The sequence below is a fragment of the Salvia hispanica genome, chromosome 5, assembly GCF_029641045.1.
Source record: "Salvia hispanica isolate PSC_SH4W2 chromosome 5, Shi_PSC_v1, whole genome shotgun sequence".
Classification (NCBI taxonomy): domain Eukaryota; kingdom Viridiplantae; phylum Streptophyta; class Magnoliopsida; order Lamiales; family Lamiaceae; genus Salvia; species Salvia hispanica.
The window spans coordinates 16,303,707-16,322,609 of record NC_142696.1 but is presented as its reverse complement, the minus strand read 5'-3'; the positions used below and the strand labels follow the sequence as shown (position 1 = coordinate 16,322,609).

Here is an 18,903-nt window from a genome sequence, read left to right as displayed (position 1 = left end):
TTTTAATCAAAACAAATGACTAATCAACATATCTTTAAGGTCAATGAAGTTAACTAGGAAAAATATGAAAGAAATGTCAAAGGTTAAGGATAAAAGTGGCTAAAGAAAAATGACATAACATCATATTCTATCACCACATTTCATTACGTAGATTTAGGTATACTTTGAGCATGATCTCAAAACTGATATTATGCTTTTGAAGAATTAATCTGGTAGTCAGATACTTTGAGCATGATCTCTTGCTTATCTTAGTTATACTATAGTTGCATTGTCCACTTATAGTGAAATTTATAAACTAATAAAAAGTGCATCAATATGAAATCTTGATTGTAACATGAGATTGCAAAAAAACAGTCATTCGATTGTTACATATGCTTCATGTCTTAATCAAGACAACATGCACAAAGTGCTAAGTGTATTCATGAAAAAATCCACACAAAATGTTATTATCCTCTATTTATATACAACCTCCAATCTTACTGCAGAAAAAACTTTCTTCTGCATTCAAGAAATGTGCAATGAGAAAGGGAAAAAGAAAGGCTCAAATACTTACCCTTACCCTTCCACCTTCACTTATTCAGCCAGCATCACTTGACTGAATCTCGAGCTCCGCCCACCACAGAGGCGACAGCTTTGGCACGGCCATCTCGGGTTCTATCCCTGTTATCTCCCTCAGCTGAGCACAAACTTCTCTCATACTCGGTCTCTGCCTCGGATCTGGATCAGTACATGATCTTATCACACCACCAACCCGTTGAAGCTGATCCTTGCCATACGTCTCCAGTGTCGGATCGACCATCTCTCCTAGGCACTGCATCTCATTAAGATAGTCCGAGGCCCAATGCTCAGGAGCGTCACTGCCAGCCGTGTATGGGAGCTTCCCGGTTATCATCTCATACAGCACAACGCCAAAGCTGTAGACATTGCTCTGCACGTCTGGCTCCCTCGTGGCTGCAGATGACCTCTCGTCCGAGAAGCCAAAGTCGGAGACTTTTGCAGCATAGTCCTCAGTGAGATACACAGCTGAGGACTTGAAGTTTCGTTGGATGAACGGTGGAGCCATCTGGTGCATGTGTTCGAGGCAGTAGGCCGTGCCCATTGCTATTCTCATTCGAGTAGTCCAATCCAAGTGCTCTGCTTCTCTTACTGTAGAGTTCGACAAAGAACAATTCATCATCAAATGACAACCATTGGTAAAATAGTTAATCAATAGGAGATAAAGTAGAAGATACTGACTATGCAAATGCTCAAAGAGTGTTCCATTTGGAGCATACTCAAAAACCATCATTCTAGTGAAAGGCTGCTCTTCCACACAATATCCGAGGAGGCTCGCAAAATTCTTGTGATTCACTTTTGATAACGTGTCGATCTGAAACAACGAAGAGACCAAAAACATCAAACAAATATATGCAAACATTGCAGAAAACTGTATAATGAGGGGCACCTTCTTCCTGAACTGGGCTTCCATACTGGTTGACCATTGCTTAGGCGATCCCACTGCAATGGACGCCACTGCTATCTCAACTCCACTTGACAACGTACCCTTATACAGCGTACATAAAGATGCCGAGCCAATCACATTGCTGAATTCTTCACACGCGGCCTCAAGCTCAGATCTCTTGAGCTTTGGGACACCTGAGATGTAGATATTATGGCTAATGAAGGTTGCTTTATTAATATGAATCACATCTCACATAAATCTCTCGTTATCACGAATAAATCTTACTGAAAACAGCCAAAATGGACTTAGTGGTAAAGAATCACCAGTTATAAATGCTCTTTGAAGTTGTCCACTTAATCCTGTAGCCCAGGGCTTGACAGTAGAAACCTTGCCACTTCGCCAAAAATAGATACCGATGATCAAGAGAAGCAAAGCAGGACCTCCAGCAGCAGCAGACACTATCAGAATCCGATGATGATGCCTACTAGAAGAAGGAGCTGGTGTGCTTGGTGCTGAAGCTGGTGTAGGCTGGAGAGGCGGAGAAATAGTTGTAACCGGAGAAGGAGAAGGAGCAGGAGAAATTGGAGGCGAGGGTGAAGGTTTCGTTGCTGGTGGCAAAGGATCCGTCTCTGGAGCTGGTACCGGATTAATTGGTGGCAATGTGGATTCTGGACTTGGAGGAGGAAACCAAAACAAGGTCTCCATTTGCACAAAAGGAGGATCTTGTGACAGTTCTCTACGTGCAAAACGTCTGTCCATGGTCGCAGCATAAGCCATAACAACAGTAGAATCCTTGTTTGAGTGCCTCCATTATCACTATCTTTAGCATAACAAACACCAGACTAGAGAAGACTTACCTAGATTTTACTAGTTTGTTAGTAGATGAGGTCGTGCTAAGCAACTCGTTCTTGTCGAGTAAACTGCAACACAGAGATGCACATTATCAAGATCAGTAAAACGCAGTTTTGCAAATCAAATTTCATTTCCGAACTTACAGGATTGCTGCTGAGAAATATTTGTGGAGCACAACATGAAGCTGTCCGCTGAAGTTGTTATGTCCAAGGTCTAAGACTCGTATCTGTTTCAAATTCGCCATCTCTTTAGGGATTACCCCGGAAAAAGAATTGTTGCGCAGAGTACTATCGACGGTTTGCAGAAAACAGGAGTTAGACAACAGAAGGAAAGATGAGAAAAAGGCAGCAGAGTACTATCGACGGTTTGCAGAAAACAGGAGTTAGACAACAGAAGGAAAGATGAGAAAAAGGCAGGACTGAGGTTGATGTCTTACATATACTTGGCGTGAACCAGGTTCCCGATCTCAGGAGCCAGCGTACCTTTGAGACGCAGATCTTTCAGGTTCCTGAAGATTATAGCTGTGAATATCCATTTCTGTAGATTGCTAAATACATCTCCATACTTAAAAAAAATTGATGCTCAATAAGCCAAGACTTAAAAAAGATGAAGCCTTTCAACTGTGAAAACTCAAGAAATTCAGAAATATGATCAAACTCTTACAAAGCCACAACATGTCCTTTTGAGCACTCAACTCCAAACCAAAAACACGGGGTTTCGACTCCATTTTCATCAATCCAATTCGACAAAGCCCCGTGTGGATCACTCGCCACTTTGTCCCTAAGCCTCAGCAGAGCCACGCCTTAACATGAAATTCATTTAGAACAATTCAGTAAAATTTACATGCTCAAAACTAAGTTATGACAAAGAGAGAGTACCTTCATCATTTAGAGAGAAGCAAGAATTTAGATTGAACAAGCGAAGGCAGCATAACAACGATGCCACAAACAGACGACGACGTTTAGCTCTGAAAAACTTCTCCATTTTTCATCAGAATCACTACAAATATCGCATCACACACCGAGTTGGCACATGAACAATCCCAGAAATTTGAATATAGTAGAATCAAAATAGATGAACAAAATCACATGACAAAGTGAAACAAAAGAATTTATAAAGCTCCTTGTTTTGAGTTGAAGAACCTCCAAAAATGGACCTTTACAAGAAGAGAGAAAAATGAAAAGTAGAAGTACAATTTGGAAAATAGTTAAGCCATTGAAATTAAGGAATCTTGGTGGCTTGTGATGTATATACAGTTGAATTTGTGCATGAGCAAGTAGTGTGGTGTGTATAATAACAATTTGATACTGATTGTATGAATATAATACTAGGAATTAGTGTAATGGAAATTAATGAATAGTTTACAAGTTGACTCAGTTTTCTTCTGTAATTGCAAAGATCCAAGGAGGAGAAGACAACTAAGTGAAGGGGCCAACCTATTCAAAATAGGTACTTCATTTTTTATAGAATATAATTAATGCTATGCGGATTAGAATTGTTTTTTTCTTAATTTGATTATGTTGGCATACTAACAGGTCAATGATAATGATATTGGTTAAATGAGATTCAAACATAGAAAGCAGATAAAAAATCCCATCTTTAGTATTTTAGTAATGACATTGACAATTATAAACTTTTAGTCTTGTACTTGAATATGTTGATCACCAATATTTTTGTGGTGGGTAATATTTTAAAATCATGAAATAGGTATTGAAAATGAGTGGGGCGAAAGGTGACACCAAACATCAAACGTAGCGCCTCTCTTAAGCGATCACCAAGATTGCTCTAAAAGCATTTACATGTACACTCAAAATCTTTATATATATGCGTTTTTTGCTTTTTAATTTTTAATTGTTTTTTGCATTTTAATTTTTTTGTTGCAGTAGAGGAGGAAATAATGTACTCTTCCGTAATGTTGACTCATCTACTCAAGGAAATTGGTTGTGATTGTAGGCATAGGGTAGGTTTCTAGTTTAGTTGGTTGGTATTATTTGGTTTCTAACCATATGAAAAATGTTTAAATGGGTACACTTTAATTTTAATTTATGCTCATTGCTCCATGTAGAACTTTTTTTTTTTTACCGTTGGTTTGTTTTATTTTAGTCTAAAAAATTTTCCATTATCATTATAGAAAATTGATATAATGATAAAATAAATCACAACACCGAATTTAAATAACCCAAAAATGAAATATTAAACTAAACGAATGTTCGAATGTCCTTGAAGGTACCGTTGGTTTGTTTTATTTTAGTCTAAACAAATTTCCATTATCATTATAGAAAATTGATATAATGATAAAATAATCACAAACACCGAATTTAAATAACCCAAAAACGAAATATTAAACTACGAATGTTCGAATGTCCGATTATAGTTGATCGAAGGTACTAATAGGATTATACTAAAATTACAGCCTACTATCAATGATGGCCCTTAGATTTGGAGCACATTTAACATTAGCCTACCACGTGGCAAACTTGTTTGCCTATGTATCACAAATTGCTTGATTATATGTGATTTCATATCGCGGATGCTTAGAACTATATGTCAAGTTGTTGTCTATGTATCTCAGATTGCATATCTAGGTTGTCATTTTAACTATAGTGTCATCATAGTGCTCTGATTTCGTATCGAAGATTGCTTGGAACCATACATCGAGTTGTTTTTGCTTATGTATCGCAGATTGCTTGCCTAAATTATCATTTTAACTAGAATTTGACTCTCCCAGAATTGATGAAGACCCCGATACTAATATGCTAATTAAAGGGTATATTCACTTTGGATGATAGTTTTGATTTTACATAATGAGCCAATATCCCAACAATTGCTAAAATTGACGTGGCATAATTAATCCTATGTGACATATTATGTAGTGTCAAAACAAAGATGTTCACTGAGCAACAAAACCATAAACTTAAAGCAAAATATGATATTTCTCTTAAAAACCATCAATTTTACATGGAGTCTTGCCAGTTAAGATTACTTGTCTAGCTATTGTTGAGCCCTATGATAATAAAAAATGAAGAATCAAATGGACATTATACACAAGTATCATATTATGTCTTCTAACTTAAGGAATTCATATAGTACTTGGTTGGATTGATGCATGATACCCCAATCAGGCTCCACAATCGCACTGAAATTTCGAAATCAACGTTGGCTTCCAAACTATATTTAATACTGTAAAACAAATCTAGCTTTATAAGATTTGATTTGCTATCCATCGATATTGATTGATTCTATTAGCTATAAAAATGAGTATAGTCCATAGATCTTAAGTATGAGCATTCAAGATTACTTTTTAGATACATACCTAAAATTCTACAAAAGTAATCATTTTTTTTTAAATTCAAATATTTTTCCATGCCACCCTCCTAGTAATATCACAAAGGATGTGAGGTCATCCACGAATTTACTAACATTCAATGAATAATGAGCAATCATAATGGAGATATCCTACCAACCTCAACCTCATCTTATTACAGCATTGATTGAAATTAAACAAGTTCACATTTCCTTTTCGTTTTTTATCCTCTTTTAGCATCAAAACTAAACATGAACAAAATGCACTGTGATCTCTTTCCAACTCTGTTACTATAAAAAGCCTTTCCAACAATACAGTATACTCCAAAATACCTATATTATTTTGTAAGCAATGTGAATAGAACATTTTTTGTCCTTGAAGAAAATATTATACATAGTAGATTGTGGTAAGGGTCTAGCTTATGTACCCGGCCTCCAGAAACCTTTCTTGCCAACAAGAAACTGATCTTGATGTAAATTTACATCCCAGTGAAGGGATTTCAGAATGGGGCCAATCTTGTTAAGCATTTCCACGGTGTCTTGAACCAACAGGTACCCGTCGGGTCTCAATATACGATCCATCTCTGCAGCTACTTCAATTATATCGCACCTGAACGCACAAACCAGCTCAAGTTCTATACGTAAAGGAAATACATGAAGTATATATAGAAGTGCTGTGCAGCTTTGGTGGTACTGTAACGGTACCTCTTACTCAAATTTGCAAAGAGGAAACTCGAGTGCAGAAGATCGTACGTTCGCGGGTATGTATTGAATGACTCGCACCAATCATGATAAACACCAATCAGCCCTCGATCATAGATGACTGGTAAAGTATCTGCTTCCTGAATGGGTACGACATTCATTACCCATATAGGTAGATTAACGAGTGCAGCAGCAAACCTGTAAACAGCATGAAAAACAAAACTGACATTTCAACTCAAAACACACACGAAAGGAAAATGAAGAGATTCTTCGGGGAAAAGTAGTATCTCACCCTCCATGGCGTGCGTTCATATCCATAACATTTCTCAACTTTGACCAGTTTATACCGAGGCCTCCAAGATAAACCTCAGAGACAAGTGCAGACCAGTGAGTGCTGTCATCTCTATAGCTTACTTCAGCGTCTGGCTCGGAGAGGGCTCGAGGTTTTTCTTTGAGCCTCTGTGGCCAAGGTGAAGGCCAAGTGTAGGACTCATCCGCAAGTGGCACTAGGCAACTGTCCAGAGGCATGTACCTATTGTAGGAATAGATGTAAAAGCAATAGTAGAAGTAACTTAATTAACGATGGGAACTCATCGAATTTTGGCAACAAATACCATGAACTGTTGGACCTACTCTGATCACAGAGAGGTGGATTCTGCTCCTTGCGACTCTTGTAGCAGGAAGATGTAATGGGCTTTTGGTATATAACTAGTCCAACATCATTAGCACCAACAGCAGATATTTTTGCCACTTCACTCCAGCATATTGACTTTGTCAGGGTTACCATAGCTGCAATAACGATGAATTACAAGATCCAAAATATGTTATTACGAGCAAAATACAGCTTAGTTGGCGGAGGCTGAAAATCTAGTGTTAACTATTTAATCCATCTAATATCTAATAATCATTACAAATCTAGATTGAGTTTCTACACAGTGTGTCCCATAAATTATTTCTGATAACAAAAAAATGAGGGAGTATATGAATAACCAACATTGCCAGATACTCTTGTGTCTATCATCCTTTCTATAGACTGGTGTGGCCGACCATATAAAATACCCTCCGGGCCTAAGAATTCTGTTTAGTTCCAGTAACGGTTGTCCACCTGCAATATGAAAATGGACCTTATGATTACCATCTCCATCCCAATGAACCCGGCACCTTACGATTAAAATACGGCGAAGAAAAGAACTAAAGCTATCAGAAAAGAGTGAATACCATCTCCATCCCAATGAACCCGGCACCTTGCACAGTGGACTACATCATAAGAATTATCAGGAAATGTCAGCTTTTGCGTTCCAATGACTGAGAGATAAGCTGGAATTCCCCGTTCAAGAGCAAACTGAATTTGAGCCTCATGTTCATCCTTCGGGGCAAATGACATAGTCATGACATCTCTATCCAGCAAAGCACCACCAAAGCTAGCTACACCACAGCCAACATCTAAAACTATCCTTGTCTTCTTCCCAAATCCAATTTCTGGTAACATCTAGTGTAACGAAGCAAAGAAAGCAGTACTACTTGAATTTTAGGGCATGATATGAAGTGAAAAAGTTTAGATATCAGATACTACTATATATCAAGACTCACAAAACACATACTCCTACTAACTAATGGTAGTTCAGAAAACAAGAAAAACAATATTCATCTAGACATATAGTATATGATACCCTGGCCAAGACTAAGAGTGAAATGGTGAGATCCTTGTTTGTTTGAATGAGAAAATTTTCTTATTCAAATTAAAAAAATAGTAACCGAGGAAAATCGGAGCCAGAAAAGGAAATCTTTTCATCTGTAAAATAAAAGGCTTCTACTTTTACTCATACTCATTGTTACACTTGATCTCCCCAATACCACCTAGCATACTGCATACTAAACAATGCATCGATATACAAACCAATTAACCAATAAGCATACGGTAAACACATACTAAACAATGCATCGATATACAAACCAATTAACCAACCAATATGCATACGGTAAACACCATAAGAAGATTCTCCAACGATATCAGCAGGCATGGCCTATTCTCTTAAGCTTTTACCCTCACCTATCGCCTCCCAGTCGGTTTCTAAGATAACTGTATGCAGACAATGAAGTAACAACGAAAGACAGTTCATTACCTTTTCAATAGTTGTAATGTAATGCTTGACACCGTTCTTAAATTGTGTACCACCGCCAGGAAAAACAAAATAGTTCCCGTATTTGACCACCCACCGCTGATCCTTCTTGTATTCGACAAGTTTGGGATGTGGAACATTGTTGTACCATATCTAGTTAAACATTTATCAAGCAGCAAATTGTCAATAATTCAGTTTGCACAGACATGATGAAACATTATACAAACTGTTTCAAATCATAAGAGGATGTGGATTTCAAACTATTGAAGTTTGCAACTTCTTTCAAATATCAATTGCAATTTCAACAAGAATTAATGAATTGAGAGTCCAAATACACAAGAAATGAAGAATGAAAGGACTCACCATATCCCTGCTCTTGGGCCAAGCAACCGGAGCTTTGTAGCCTTGGGGGAGAGGAACCAAGCACCGCGGCGGCGTGTCGGGGCAATGCCGCTCGCGGTGCTCCTTATGCCGCCGGGACTGCAGCTCCTTGATGGCCTTCCAATTATCCAAGCAGGGTATGAAATCCACATCCACCCCCTTGCACAGCTCCCACTCCACATCCTGATAATCAACACGGCCGCCAACCGGAGGAGGCGGGGCGGCGGCGGCCGGGATTTCAGGAGACGCGGCGGCGGAAGAGGAGAGGGGCACTGGAGTGGCGGCGGAGATGGAGCCGGCGAGATTGGTGGCGATGGGGATTGGGGAGTGAGAGTTGGAGATGAGGAGGAATGTGACGAGTATGAGCAAGAGGAAGAAGGCGAATACGAAGGGGAATTTCTTCTCTTTCAAGATGCTCGGGACTGATAACGCCGCCATCTTCCAATTGAATATGGAGATGGATCAGATCTTGATTGGATTTTCTAAAGAGAGCCAAAGATCTGAACTGTCATTTCAAAATGCGGATGACATTACTCTTATCACTCAGAAATTACAGTATAGCATGGCAAGAACAAATCTTTATATCGCTTTTCTTGATCAAATTCAATCAATGAGGACCCGCCATGGAGAAGCATCACATTTAATAATGTAGTACTTGTAAAGAGGTTCAATAATTAGCCAAAATTGACATATTTATGATTTTTGCATATTTATGAATCTATGATTTCAAATGCTAGTAGTAGTATTTGTTTAAGTTGCTTTTCATCAATGTATGTGTCGCATTTCTCATCTCATTAAGTAGTGAGGTTTGGCTATAATTCATAACTATGGAGTGTAAATTTAGGGATTGTTCCAAGAAAATGTGGTCAAGCTCTTGAGTTAGATCACCCATGAATTGTTTGCAAGCGGGCTCGTGTAAAAAGCTCTTGGCTATAATCGATTTTCCTCGATTATACCTTTTCGGGTTTCTCACCTACGATACTATTTTGCCTCATGAGCTGCGTCCAGAAATTGAATTTTTTTTCCCTCTTTTGTTGTCCTTCATTTCATCGCGTTTTGTTTAAAGTCGCCTCCCTCGTTTTCTCAACTCGAAGTTTTTGAATCTTTGTTTGGCGATTTCATAGTCTAGAAGAAGGTATGCTCATGGCGCTGCTCGTCAATACTTGGTGACTTCTCTTGCTAGATCTATGTTTCCATGATTTTATCTAGTAATTAATTTTTGTTTACCCATCTCATTAGTGATTGTTTTGTCATTTTTGTTGTGTTTCAGTCCAATGGCAGTTCTAAATTATGCAAGGTCAGGCTACCGAGTCCAAACAGCCAATTTATCAACAATGTGTTTCCAATTGTTCACCTATTGGTTTTCAAATAGGTTTTCATGTTTGAATGTGGGTTTGTCAATTATGCAAGAGTAGTGTCTATTTTTGGTTCTACATGTGACCATTTTATGATTTTGCTCTAAAACATTTTTTTTGTTTTTTTTGAATCTCGAATAAATGAAAATAGTCCGAAAATGGTGACTTTTTGGTAGTCCCATCAAAAAACTAACTAATTAAGTTATTTTTTACCTGATTAGTATCAGTCATGTCATCCACCATTCAATGAATCAACTATCTGGTGAGGAAGTAATGCGCCAATGGCAATCGTGGCTTTGTCGGATATCACTTTCTCAAGATACTCACTAAACCTTTCTTCATCGTGGTTGGAGAAATGAGTCTTCTAGTTTTACATCGTTACAGAAGCTACTCTGTTGTAGAGCAGAGATTCCCAATCGTTGGCGCCGATGTAAACCTCCGATAGCTGCAACGGCTTCTTCAGCGACACGAGCGCCTCCTTCCACTCGAAACGTGTAATGTGCCTCCTCCACACCTTCTTACTCTGCATATTCCGCCACTTAAACACCGTATCCGCTATGCTTTCACAACAAAGTGATTCTTTCGAATGAAGAATCGAGAGAGGGGTGTTGAAGTGGATAAGAATAAGTGAAGAGAGGAAGATGACTGTTGAAGAGAGCCTTTGGTGACTATTATAAAATTAGTTAGGCAATTAAATAAGTAGAGAAATTTCGGAATAAGGGTCTTAATTCGCTGACCTTTAGAAATTTGGGATTAATTTCGCTGACCTTTCAGAATATGAGACCGAGTCATGCGAATTCTTCGGAATAAGGGTTTTTTCATTTTTTCTCTTTTTTCTTTTTCTTTTTCTTTTTCTTATTATTTCCATCACAAAATATATTAATAGACTAAACTATCCCTCAATAAGATTTGAAAACCTCAATTCTAGCATATCTGATAAATCTGAAATGCAAATTCTGGAACCCCAATTTCTCTCGGCAGTTGGGTGTTGCTGAAGATTTTACAACTTCACAAGTCTATTTTTGATATATGAGCCCTTCATTAATCAAACCACTTTATACCAATGGGAAATTTATTTGTTTTTCCCCAATCACATTATGAATCCATTTTCTAATAAAGAACTGCAACAGATCAATATACAGTTTCATAAATTGTAGGGATAAAGAAAGAGTGTTTTGATATTTAGCATTTAATTTGTACGGTGAATAATTTGCTACTCCAACATCTGTTATAATGTTAATCAATTCACCAAAATGAATCTCATTTTCTAGTGCTCTGCCCATCGACAATATCCAGAGCTCCATGTGGTGCGCCTTGCCCAGATTTATCCTCCCTATTACCGTCGTATCACCACTGTCCACTGCCAAATTCATCCCTTGCTATTTTAAGCCGCCGTGGCGGTGTATCCTGCTATATTCTCATCGGAAAAACTAGAATATAGCACCCAACTCGTACATGGGAATACGCTAACCTGAATCTCTTCAATGATTGTATGTTGCTCAACTGGATTTTTGGTGGTTCTATCTACATGAATATTAGTGAAAAAAATAAAAAAATTTAATGAAATTCAAATATACGTGGCGAAGTGGTGTAGGAGGAGGATGGGACTGTGGTTTGGTAGTGGAAGTTTCAAAACTGGAGTTTCAAACAAATATTGGTGTTTCAATTCGTATGGGTAATTTGGTCCATTAATATATCTTGTAGTATAAATAATAAGAAAAAGAAGAAGAAAAAAGAGAAAAAAAATGAAAAAACCCTTATTACGAAGAATTCACGTGCCTCGGTCTCATATTCTGAAAGGTCAACGAAATTAATCCCAAATTTCGAAAGGTCAGCAAATTGAGACCCTTATTCCGAATTTTCTCGAATAAGTATAACTCTTCTTAGTTTAGTTTTAAGTAAGTTTTACTTTTTAGCCAATAAATAGTGACCAGTCAACTTTTGTATTTTTTAATCGTGTGATTCAATCAATAAAAATTTCTCTCTTTTTCCTCTTGTTCTCTTCGTCTTCCCTAGAATGTGTGTGCTGTTGGTGAATGTTCAGATACAATAGCTTCAACAAGGGGCACCATTTTGTAGCGTGGCTGATATTGTTCAATTTCACCAATTTCAACATTTCAACCGCTGCACGAAGAGATCGAAAATACAATCGTGCAGGAATTGGAAATCGGCGTCGTGATTGAATCCCTCCACAACTCTCCTCGTTCTCTCAATCGTCCTCTCTAAGGCGTTGAATTGTTCCTGCTATGAAATGCTTCCACTGATTTTGACAAACTCTCGCCTCTTCTCCTCTTCCTCTTCCCGTACACATCCGAGATATTCATAGCTCCCCTATCTCTCCGGTTGATTTTCGCACTTCGGCTCCTTCGAGGAGATGGAAGAGGATCTCGAGCAAATCCTTGAAATAGCCAATATTTGAGGAAATAGCCGAAACGAGAGAGAATGACTTAATTATTTAAGAAATGTTGAAATTTCTAATTAATGTGGATCATAATACTACTAATTATGGAAAAAATGACTTAATTAGCGTTGTGACCATTCCCGACCATTTTCATTTGTTTGAGATTAAAAAATAAAAAAGTAAATGTTTTAAACTTAAATCGTAAAATGACCGTATATTTAAGAAAAAAAAGGGACATTACTCATGTTGGAGATTTAGGGATTACAATAGATAAACTAGCCGGGCGTAATACAACCCAAGAAGAAATACAAATGGAAACTGAAACGAAATTACAGTGGAAAACTCGAAACAAATAGATCGTAAAGGAATTAGCCGAGTCGAGGAGGCCTCTTTCCGCAAGACGAGATACGCCCCGGTAGTGCTCTTCGGATTGGAGTTTCGTCCCCAAAGATAAAACGGCTACGTCTCTGATGAAGCAGCACCCCAATCAAATGAGCTCCGGCGAACTGGATGGAGGAGAGGGCAGAGCTTCGACAGAAGAACTATGCAGAGGGAGGAGAGAGTGTATGGATGCAGAGTGTGGATTCTAGTATCTGATGTGTGTAGAATGCTAGAATGGCTAGCCTATTTATAGGCTCAGTCCACTGTAGGGGTCAACGCAACCTTGATGGTTGTCATCAATGTCAGACCGTAACGGTCGTCGGTTACGAGCTGTGACGTTCGGGCGTTACGAGCCGTTACACGCTCAGAGCTAGAGAGGCTGAGTCTAGAAGCTTCTAGATTCGTTCACGACGTGGACTATCACGTGTCAGCCACGTTGGCTTACCGCGTCATACTGACGAGGTGGCATCCCGCTTGGCTCGCTGACGTGGAAACGGTGGTGGTCTAAAAAGAACTAGACCCACTAGACTTGGGCCAAGCCCGCAACTAGGCCCAAGCACCAAGCCCACGACCAGGCCCAAAGAACAGCCCAAAGACCACCCAAAGACCAATTGTCAAGATCCAAGGACAAGGACAAGGACACGGGCACGGGCACGAGCACGGGCGCGGGCGCGGGCCCGGGCTCGGGCTCGGGCTCGGGCTCGAGGCTCTAGGCTCGCGGAGGGGCGGGCGGCGCGCGCGTGTGCGCGCGTGTGGGCTCTTACAGCCCATCTTAGTCCACTATAATTATTACATGTAATAATCTTTCTTATTAAATACTAGTTTAATAAGGTTGTAACTTCCAATGTGGAATAATTAACTCTCTTAATTATTCCCTAAGCTTCTCTCATAGCTCATTAAGTTTGCAATTTTACACAACTTTAATCCATTATTTCTCACTCACCGGGAATCGGATTTGAGAAAATAAATATACCACGGTCATCTACTCCAAACGTAGATCGACACTATATTATTTAATTTCACAAAATTAAATATCTCGTTGAAATTATAATTGGTCAAAGTTCATTGACCGGGCATAGATTCCAACAATCCCCCACATGAGTGGAAATAGCCAAATGCAAATGCATGCAGACACAAGCTCAACCCTCGAGAGGTATGTAAGCATAAGGATAGGTAGCTTTTAGCTTTGAATCTTCCATAGTCAACACCATCGGATACACAGGCGGCCTAGTAGCGCGATGCTTTGAACTAGTCCCCCACGGCGTGCACCGAGACAATGGTGTTAACACTTAAACACCTCAACCTTATCCGTTCTCACGTTTTGTGTCCTTTGCGGCCTTGGACACCACTTTGGATTCATAAGTGTGTAATTTGAAGCGGCCACACTTCACACTTACATAGGTGATTCCTACTCGAGTATCTTGCCCTACTCGGTCTCTTTGAGAACTCAATCTCCTTGAGATCCTTAGGAATCATTAAAAGTCATAGACTTATCCTCACACAAGGCAAGTTTTTAACACTCTATTGCTCTTTAGGGAATAGATGTAGATGAGTGTTTCACACGAACTCTCATAGCTTAGTTTTCCCATTGAACCAAGTTCTTGGGATCTCCAGTCATCATGGTTGGGTTACCACTATGAAAATTCTTTAGTTTGTGGATTTCAAACCCATTCCCTCTAGCAACTTATTCATCTGATCACGGTTTAACCCTTTGGTTAGCGGATCCGCTAGATTATCTATTGACTTCACATAGTCAATGGTAATCACGCCTGTTGTGATCAAATGTCTTACGGTATTATGTCGTCCACGAATGTGTCGAGACTTACCGTTATAGAAGCCATTATTTGCCCTCCCGATAGCGGCTTGGCTATCACAGTGAATCAACACTGGAGGCACTGGCTTGCACCAACCTGGAATATCCTCAAGTAAGTTCTTAAGCCATTCGGCTTCTTCCCCAGCTTTATCTAAAGCTATGAATTCTGATTCCATAGTTGAACGGGCTATACATGTCTGTTTCGTGGATTTCCACGAGACAGCACCGCCCCCAATAGTAAAGACGTACCCACTTGTTGAAAGTGAGTCCTTATTGTCGGATATCCAATTCGCATCACAGTACCCTTCAAGTACCGGGGGGTATCTCGAAAAGTGTAGCCCATGATTTTGAGTATGTTTTAGATATCTCAAAACCCTTACAAGAGCTCTCCAATGCTCTTTGCTTGGATTACTCGTGTAACGACTCAACTTGTTCACGGCACAAGCAATGTCTGGCCGAGTGCAATTAGTTAAGTACATAATGCACCTAATGACCCGTGCATATTCTTCTTGTGCAACGGGTTCGTCCTTGTTTTTGCTCAAGTGAACGTTGAGTTCAATTGGAGTCTTAACCGGCGCGCCATCATAAGCATTGAATTTCTTCAATATCTTCTCAACATAATGAGATTGGGTTAAGATGATTCCATCGGATGTTCTTAGAATTTTCATTCCAAGAATTACATCGGCTAGACGCATGTCTTTCATGTCAAAGTTTCTCTTTAACATGGCTTTTGTCTCGTTAATCACTTGAGTATTACTACCCATGATTAACACGTCATCAACGTAGAGACACACTATAACGTACCCGTTATCAGTGCTCTTAATATAGACACATTTGTCACACTCGTTGATTTTAAACCCATTTGATAACATCACATTATCAAACTTCAAGTGCCATTGCAACGGCGCTTGTTTTAATCCATAGAGGGACTTAACCAGTTTGCATACCTTCTTCTCTTGTCCGGGCACTACAAACCCTTCGGGTTGTTCCATATAGATTTCGTCCTCTAGTTCACCATTTAGAAACGCAGTCTTAACATCCATTTGATGAATCTCAAAATTGTGCAATGCAGCAATCGCGAGAAGCACTCGGATAGATGTAATCCTCGTTACAGGTGAATAGGTATCGAAGAAGTCATGTCCTTCCTTTTGTTTAAAACCCTTTACTACCAATCGGGCTTTATACTTATCCACTGTTCCATCGGCCTTAAATTTTCTTTTAAGCACCCATTTGCATCCTAAAGGTTTCGCACCTTCGGGCAAATCGACCAACTCCCAAGTGTGGTTTAGCAAAATTGAATCAATTTCGCTTTGAACAGCTTCTCTCCAATGTAACCCGTCTGGGCCATCGAAGGCTACTTTTATTGACGTTGGCTCTTAATCCAACATAAAAGCAATGTAGTCAGGACCAAATGTTTTTGGTGTTCTGACCCTACTACCACGTCTTAGTACTGCATCACTTGGATCATGCCTCACTCGCTTGCGCGATTTAGGCTCTTCATCCGCGGATTTAGTACTAGTGGCTTCATCCACTATTTTAGAACTAGTGGCCTCATCTTCAATTCTTGTCTCGGAATTGATTGGGACTTCTTCTTTGTCCTTGCAAGGAAATGTATTTTCGAGAAATACGGCATTCCTTGACTCGATTGTTGTTCCTACTGTAATAGTCGATATTTCAGACTTGTGAACAACAAATCTATATGCACTACTGTTAAGTGCATATCCAATGAAGATACAATCGACTGTTTTAGGACCAATTGTAACTTCTTTGGGCGTGGGAACCATCACCTTGGCCAAACACCCCCACACTTTGAGGTATTTGTAGGATGGATTCCTACCTTTCCACAATTCATAAGGAGTGATGTCTTTTACTTTGAGTGGAATTTTGTTTAGGATATAGTTGGCTGTCAAAATAGCCTCCCCCCACATGTTATGTGGTAATCCTGAACTTAGTAGCAACGCATTCATCATCTCTTTTAGAGTTCGATTTTTGCGTTCTGCTACACCATTAGATTGTGGTGAGTATGGAGCTGTTGTTTGATGAATTATACCACTTGCGTTGCATAACTCCTCAAACGGGGCTACATACTCGCCTCCTCTATCACTTCGAATCGCTTTGATTTTACAACCAAGTTGATTCTCAACCTCGTTCTTATAATTTTTGAACGCTTCAATTGCTTCATCTTTACTTCTTAAAAGATAAATGTAGCAATATCTTGTGCAGTCATCTATAAAAGTGATAAAGTACTTTTTACCACCTCTAGTTTGCACCATCTTTAAATCACATACATCCGTGTGAATTAATTCAAGGGGTTTTGTTTTTCGTTCAACTGAGTGAAACGGTAACTTAGTCATTTTAGCCTCAAGACATATTTCACATTTGTCTTGGCTATCCACTTCAATTGCCTTTAGTAAATCTAAGTTCACCAATCTTTTAACGGCTTTTGAATTTACATGTCCCAATCTACAATGCCACAAATTTGAAGACTCGGTCAAATAAGAGGAAGTAGATGCTTTATTATTGTTGTTAGCCAAAGGCTTTGGAACAAGGCGTGTAGCCACACTAAGCTTGAAAAGTCCGTCGGTTACATAACCTTTTCCGAGGGACTTCCCAAACTTGTACAAAACAAACCTATCAGACTCGAATACAAGTTTAAACCCCTTATTAACTAGTATTGATCCTGACACTAGGTTCTTGCGGATGTCCGGGACATGCAGCACATCCTTCAAAGTGATAGTGACGCCAGAGGTCATCATGAGAATCACGTTGCCAATGCCGAGGACCTCGGATGATGCTTGATTTCTCATGTTGATCTTCCTCCCCTCAACAGCAGTGTAGGAGGCAAACTTGCTCCTATCGGAGCAAACATGAGCAGTGGCGCCGGTGCCGATGTACCAGCCGCCCTTGTTGTCAACAATGTTGACTTCTTCAGTGACCACGGCAACGAGGTCATCTTCATTCCAGTCCTTGAACTCCTTCTCAACGACATGGGCTGCTGGCTGATACGCCCGGATTTTGCACTGTTTTAAGGCCATTATTTGGTCCGTTTTTGTTATCAAAATCACTCTACATGTCCATTATTTGCATATTCTATACATTTTGGTATTTTAACGTGTTTTGTGAGAAATGTGCATATTTGAGCCGAAAAGGGGAGTAAAAACGCATAGTCTGGAAATCTGGAGTCAGACGGCGACCAGCGACCGCCGCGAAGTTGTACGGCGACCGCCGGCGCCCGGCGGTCAGAGCTATGTGGCGGCCCGCCTCGGAAATTTACGCTAGGAGAAGAGTCTCGCCCGGCGACCGCCGGAGGACATGTGGCGGTCCGCCACCGAAGGGTCAGAGTCTCTGGACTCCAACGCAGCGACCGCCGGCCAAGGTGCGGCGGCCCGCCGGAGAAAGGCGGCGAATCCGACCTGCCCTAGATTTGCTCCAAGATTTACCAAATTTTGAAGATCTTTTCCTTCTATGATGAGGAATAATCTTCCCCTATAAATAGGACCTCAAGCTTCATTAAAAAGGGAGTTTCACACAACAAGAACACATTCATAGAGAAAGAGAGTGACTACTTGCAACATTCATAGAGATCAAAAGTTAGAGTACTTCAATTGTGCAAGGAGTTGGAGAAGGATTTCAAGAACATCAAGAACGACAAGGATTCAACCTACGGGTTTTATTTGCTTTAGTTTTATGTTCAAATTGTTTTCCCTTCAATCTATGTTTTTAGTTTATTCAGTCATGTGTAACTAAACTCATAGGATTCTAGGGATGTGTTAGTAGCAACTTTGGTTATACAATTCCGTTTTCTATTTAATATCCGTTTTGTTTTTACTTTGTTTCTTCCCTAAGTTAATCATGATGCTTCATAATTGAGTGACACAATTATGTATGATTCAATACAACTTGCTTCATAACTGTGACAGAGTTCTAGCAAGTTAGATCCACTTAGTAGACACTACAGTTAGCTTCCTTTAAAACGGCACTGTTAATTGAGAGTGAGGACTCTTCAAGGGTCTTAGGAGCTTTTTGGAGTTACGTGTTAGGATTGACAACCCTAATGTTAGTAATCAACGTTTGTATCGCATGAGCATAAGCTAGGTGACTCTTCCTTTCAAAGTATTAACTGTGCTAGGGTATTGTAGTTTGGAATTTGTATA

General features: G+C 39.6%; 2 protein-coding genes across 2 annotated transcripts; both read right to left on the bottom strand.

The window, feature by feature from the left end:
- Positions 1 to 316: 316 nt before the first annotated feature.
- On the bottom strand, positions 317 to 3,682 carry LOC125187251 (inactive receptor-like serine/threonine-protein kinase At2g40270). Its single transcript, XM_048083806.2, has 9 exons — positions 3,172 to 3,682; positions 2,957 to 3,095; positions 2,730 to 2,801; positions 2,437 to 2,580; positions 2,299 to 2,361; positions 1,765 to 2,192; positions 1,445 to 1,635; positions 1,237 to 1,369; positions 317 to 1,146 (listed from the first exon to the last, which is right to left on the bottom strand). The coding sequence occupies exons 1-9, from the start codon at positions 3,275 to 3,277 to the stop codon at positions 578 to 580; spliced, it is 1,845 nt and encodes a 614-aa protein (XP_047939763.1). The 5' UTR covers positions 3,278 to 3,682; the 3' UTR covers positions 317 to 577.
- Positions 3,683 to 5,865: 2,183 nt separating this feature from the next.
- Positions 5,866 to 9,443, bottom strand: LOC125186414 (putative methyltransferase PMT23). The gene is made up of 8 exons (XM_048082774.2): positions 8,782 to 9,443; positions 8,422 to 8,571; positions 7,517 to 7,787; positions 7,293 to 7,403; positions 6,913 to 7,087; positions 6,591 to 6,830; positions 6,302 to 6,496; positions 5,866 to 6,206 (listed from the first exon to the last, which is right to left on the bottom strand). The coding sequence occupies exons 1-8, from the start codon at positions 9,235 to 9,237 to the stop codon at positions 6,017 to 6,019; spliced, it is 1,788 nt and encodes a 595-aa protein (XP_047938731.1). The 5' UTR covers positions 9,238 to 9,443; the 3' UTR covers positions 5,866 to 6,016.
- Positions 9,444 to 18,903: the final 9,460 nt, after the last annotated feature.

Excerpts from the sequence above, each read along its gene's own strand:
- LOC125186414 (XM_048082774.2), bottom strand. The coding sequence starts at position 9,237 with ATGGCGGCGTTATCAGTCCCGAGCATCTTGAAAGAGAAGAAATTCCCC. Across the intron at positions 6,831-6,912 it reads AGTAGGTCCAACAGTTCATG|GTACATGCCTCTGGACAGTT; the intron begins GTATTTGTTGCC and ends TTCCTACAATAG. Across the intron at positions 6,497-6,590 it reads ATGAACGCACGCCATGGAGG|GTTTGCTGCTGCACTCGTTA; the intron begins GTGAGATACTAC and ends TGCTGTTTACAG.
- LOC125187251 (XM_048083806.2), bottom strand. The coding sequence starts at position 3,277 with ATGGAGAAGTTTTTCAGAGCTAAACGTCGTCGTCTGTTTGTGGCATCG. Across the intron at positions 2,581-2,729 it reads CTGGTTCACGCCAAGTATAT|TACTCTGCGCAACAATTCTT; the intron begins GTAAGACATCAA and ends AACCGTCGATAG. Across the intron at positions 1,147-1,236 it reads ACTCTTTGAGCATTTGCATA|TAAGAGAAGCAGAGCACTTG; the intron begins GTCAGTATCTTC and ends CGAACTCTACAG.